Source organism: Malurus melanocephalus, unplaced genomic scaffold (genome assembly GCF_030028575.1).
Source record: "Malurus melanocephalus ecotype Western Australia unplaced genomic scaffold, MMel_1.1 scaffold_1422, whole genome shotgun sequence".
NCBI classification, from domain to species: Eukaryota; Metazoa; Chordata; class Aves; order Passeriformes; family Maluridae; genus Malurus; species Malurus melanocephalus.
The window spans coordinates 5,460-9,512 of record NW_026624654.1 but is presented as its reverse complement, the minus strand read 5'-3'; the positions used below and the strand labels follow the sequence as shown (position 1 = coordinate 9,512).

At 53.3% G+C, this 4,053-nt stretch overlaps 1 protein-coding gene across 1 annotated transcript in view; it reads left to right on the top strand.

Moving 5' to 3' along the window:
* The window catches only part of LOC130586953 (electrogenic sodium bicarbonate cotransporter 4-like), a gene marked incomplete at its 3' end in the record, with an annotated part of 33,294 nt that overhangs the window by 23,796 nt on the left and 5,445 nt on the right, over nt 1–4,053 (top strand). Inside the window, exons 12-13 of the mRNA XM_057387889.1 lie at nt 59–330; nt 3,255–3,349. Coding sequence (XP_057243872.1) covers nt 59–330; nt 3,255–3,349 — 367 coding nt within the window. The remainder of the gene's footprint in view (nt 1–58; nt 331–3,254; nt 3,350–4,053) is intronic.

Here is a 4,053-nt window from a genome sequence, read left to right as displayed (position 1 = left end):
TGGGAGCCGCCCTCCAGCCCCCAGCTGCCCTCACGGGGCCGTTTGTCCCCTCTTGCAGAGGCAACGGSATCGACTACATGGAGTTCCGCCTGTGGATCGGGCTGCACTCGGCCCTGCAGTGCCTTATCCTGGTGGCCACCGACGCCAGCTTCATTATAAAGTACATCACGCGCTTCACCGAGGAGGGCTTCTCCACCCTCATCAGCTTCATCTTCATCTATGATGCCATCAAGAAGATGATCGGGGCCTTCAAGTACTACCCCATCAACTCCGACTTCAAGCCCGACTACGTGACCATGTACAAGTGCGAGTGCGTCGCCCCCGACCCAGGTGAGTTCACCCCGGGGCCGGCCGGGCTGGGGCCGGGGGTGGGAGGGTCCGGCGAGGGTGAATCCTGCTGGCCRAGGATGAGGGAGGAGGCAGCTGCTGGGGTGGAGAGACCTCGTCCCCGTCCTCGTCCTCCTCCGAGGGGCTTTTGGAGATGAAGGAAGAGTCTCGACCCACTTGGATGAAGGACTCGGCGCTTCCTGGGACTGGAAAACCGGGATCTCGGCCTGGAGCAGCCAGACCTGGATGGACGCGAGGAAATGTGGAAACAAAAAGACGTTTTAGATGGTTCATCCCAGYCTGCGCTGGTGGAAACATTCCCCAGAAAAATCCTGCAGTGGGTTTGTGCTCTCCGGTGTCTGGGACATCCCCAGGGTGCCCCAGCTGGGTGTGAACATCCATGGACAGCTTTTCCTCCTCTATTTGCACTCCTTTCCCAAACGGAGAGGCCATCGGGCCCTGAGCCGGCGGCCCTTCCGTGGTTCCCTGGTTCTGCTCTCGGACAGTCCCGCGTGATCCCGGATCTGAACCGTGGAGCTCGGGCACTCCCAGGGTGGCTTTGGGCTCACGGCAGCGACCGYCCGCTCTCCCAGGAGCTGAATTCATGAAAAAGGAGAAATTCTGGGGAGTGCCAGCTGCAGCCAGAGAAGGCTGTGGAGGATGAAGGTGATGGGGGATGAAAATGATGGTGGATGAAGATGTTGGTGGATTAAGATCATGGTGGATGAAGATCATGGTGGATGAAGACCATGGTGGATAAAGATCATGGTGGATGAAGGTGATGGTAGATGAAGATCATGGTGGATGAAAACCATGGTGGAGGGTGACAGTGGATGAAGGTGATGGCGGATGAAGATGACAGTGCATGAAAAGGTCATGGTGGATGAAGGTGACAGTGGATGAAGGTGACAGTGAATGAAGATCATGGTGGATGAAGACCATGGTGGAGGGTGACAGTGGATGGAGGTGATGGTGGATAAAGATTTTGGTGGGTGAAGGTGAACAGCGGATGGAGGTGACAGCAGATGCAGGTGATGGGAGATGAAGGTCATGGTGGATGGAGGTGATGGTGGGTGAAGATGACAGTGGATGGAGGTGATGGGATAAAGATCATGGTGGATGAAGATGACGGTGGATGAAGATGATGGTGGATGGAGGTGATGGCAGATGAAGATCTTGCTGGGTGAAGATGACAGTGGAAGAAGGTGATGGTGGATGAAGATCATGGTGGATGAAGGTGACMCTGGACAATGGTGAAGGTGACCCTGGACACAGGTGACGGTGAAGTTGTCCCCATCTCCCTCCTCCCAGAAGAACATCCAAGATCTTCCCCCCAACCCCTTCCCAATGCATCAGCCATTCCAAGGAGAGCTCTCACCCGATGGCACTCACAGCCCTTGGGTTGATTTTCCCATTTTTGATCGATTCCCACTCATCCACCCCTCATTCCCCCACCGGGATCCGGGAGCCCAGAGCCGACTCTGCTCTTCCCAAGCTGAGCCCCCCAACCCCAACCTGTGGGAGAGTCAAGACAGAACCCTCAGAGCCGGAATTCCTGAACGGAACCGCGACCTCTCACCAGGATCCCAAACTGGGGCTCTACCGCAGTCGGAGCCTTCAGCCTCCAGCGAGCTCTCCCCCTTTTCCGAGCCCCCATCCCRAGCAAACCCCAAACAACCGAGAGGCATCCGCACCCCAATCCCCATTCCGGTTCCTTGCCCTGGCTGCCCAGGCAGTGACATCCATGCTGGATTTAACACCCCTCTAGAAATTACATTTATTCCCCCCTCGGTCCTTATTTTTTTAAAAAAAATCCCTTTTTTTAAATCCGTGCTGATTTTTGATTATTATAACTGATTTGTCCCATATTTGTCTCTGCTGCACACATCAATTGGGGCTGATTTCAATCTCAAGTGAGTATCGCCTTCTAAATATTAAAACTATTTTAATATTTGATACTCTTCCCCCACAGGGGGGTTTTGGTTGTTTTTTGGGTTTTTTTTCAGTGTATTTGACTTTCTTCTCTCTCTCTAAAAGGGTTTGTGTCGAGCCCTTAGGGCTCCTCCCTTAAATCCCACCAGAGCCGTGCTGCCCTTTAGGGTGCAAAAATCCCTAATTCGGGCCGGTTGGTGGAAAAAGGAAAGGCTGTGGAGGCAAAAATAAGAGCAATGATGGTGTTTTTAGGGCCGGGTTTGTGTCCCAGAGCTCGGTGCCGGCAGCCCCGGGGTCTCGGCCCTAAACCCAGCGATCGCTTCTCCTTCATCAATCCCCGGCGCCGGGGACGGAGGCGGYGGCCGAAAWTCCCGCTTGGCGAAGAGGATGGAAGAGGGCGGGGGGCGAAGTGGCCCCCAGAATTCCCGGAATTCCCGGATTCCCTCTTTTTGGGGCACCCCGAGAGAATCCGGGGGTGCTCCCGGAGCTGCGGAGCTGCGTCGCCCGAAGAGCYGAGCGGAGCCGCCTTTGGCGCTTGGAGGAGAAGGTGCCGGGGGCTCGAAAAGACGGAATTTTCCACCGGTGACACCAAAACAACCCCAAAATATTTTTTTTTTAATCAATAATAATTTATAAAGAGCCAATTGGGCGTGATTGGGCACCACCTGTCAAAAAAAACCCACCCAGGCTGTTCTCCCAGCCTTCCACCCGTGTGGTTCAAAGTCCACCCCACTCCCGGCGGCTTCCCTGGGAGTTTCTCAAAATTTTAGGAACTGGGAAACTCCTAAAAAATCCGCCCCCGCCCCAACCCCGGCGGGAGGAGCCGCTGTGTCCTCCCCGGCGCGTGGGATTGATCAGGGACAAGTCGTGAAAAGTTGGGGTTTTCTCCCCAAAATCTGCCGATCCCTCGGGATGCCGGGCTCGGCCGGGACTCCCAGTGCCCGAAAAGCTCGGGTTTCACCCCAAAACCTCAATAACCGACTCCTTTCCCGCAGCCAACGCGACCTTGTTCGATGCTTCAGCTCCAGTGGCACCGAACACCACTAACGTTTCTCTGGTAAGCGGGGTCCACTCCCAATTTGGGGTTGGGGTAGGCGGGACCGAGGTGTTTTGGGATCCAAGGGGTGGGATGGGGCAGCTCGGAGCGAGGGAAACCCAAATTTGTGCCGGTTTGGGGCTCAGCAGTGCCAAATCCACGCTTTTCACCCCAAATTCACTCCAGCTCTGCGGGTTTGGGTGTCCCAAAAAATGGAAATGCCCCTTTCCTTGTGGGCTGAGATGGATTAAAGTGTTCCTTTTGGGGGGTTTAACAGGGAAAGTTCCCTTTCTTAGCAAGTTGCAGGGGCTAAAAACACTGATTTCACCCGATTTGGTTGTGAAATGCCCATTTCCCTGCAAAGTGCAATTCCTAAAGTACAAATTTTGGGGTTTGGACAGGAAATTTCTCTTTCCCTGCACAATGAAATCCCTTAAAGCACAAATTTTGGGGTTTGGATGGGAAATTTCTCTTTTCTTGCACAATTCAATCCTGAGAGCACAAATCTGTGGTTTGGGCAGAAAATCCCCCTTTTATTACAGAATCCAACCCCTTAAAATACAAATTTTGGGGGTTTGGACAGGAAATTTCCCTTTCCTTGCACAATTCAATACTTGAAGTTACAAATCTGTGGTTTGCACAAAAAATCTCCCTTTCTTTGCACAATGCAACCCCTTAAAATACAAATTTTGGGGTTTGCACAGGAAATTTCCATTTCCTCCCATGCTGCAATTTAAAAATGCCGATTTTTCTCCATT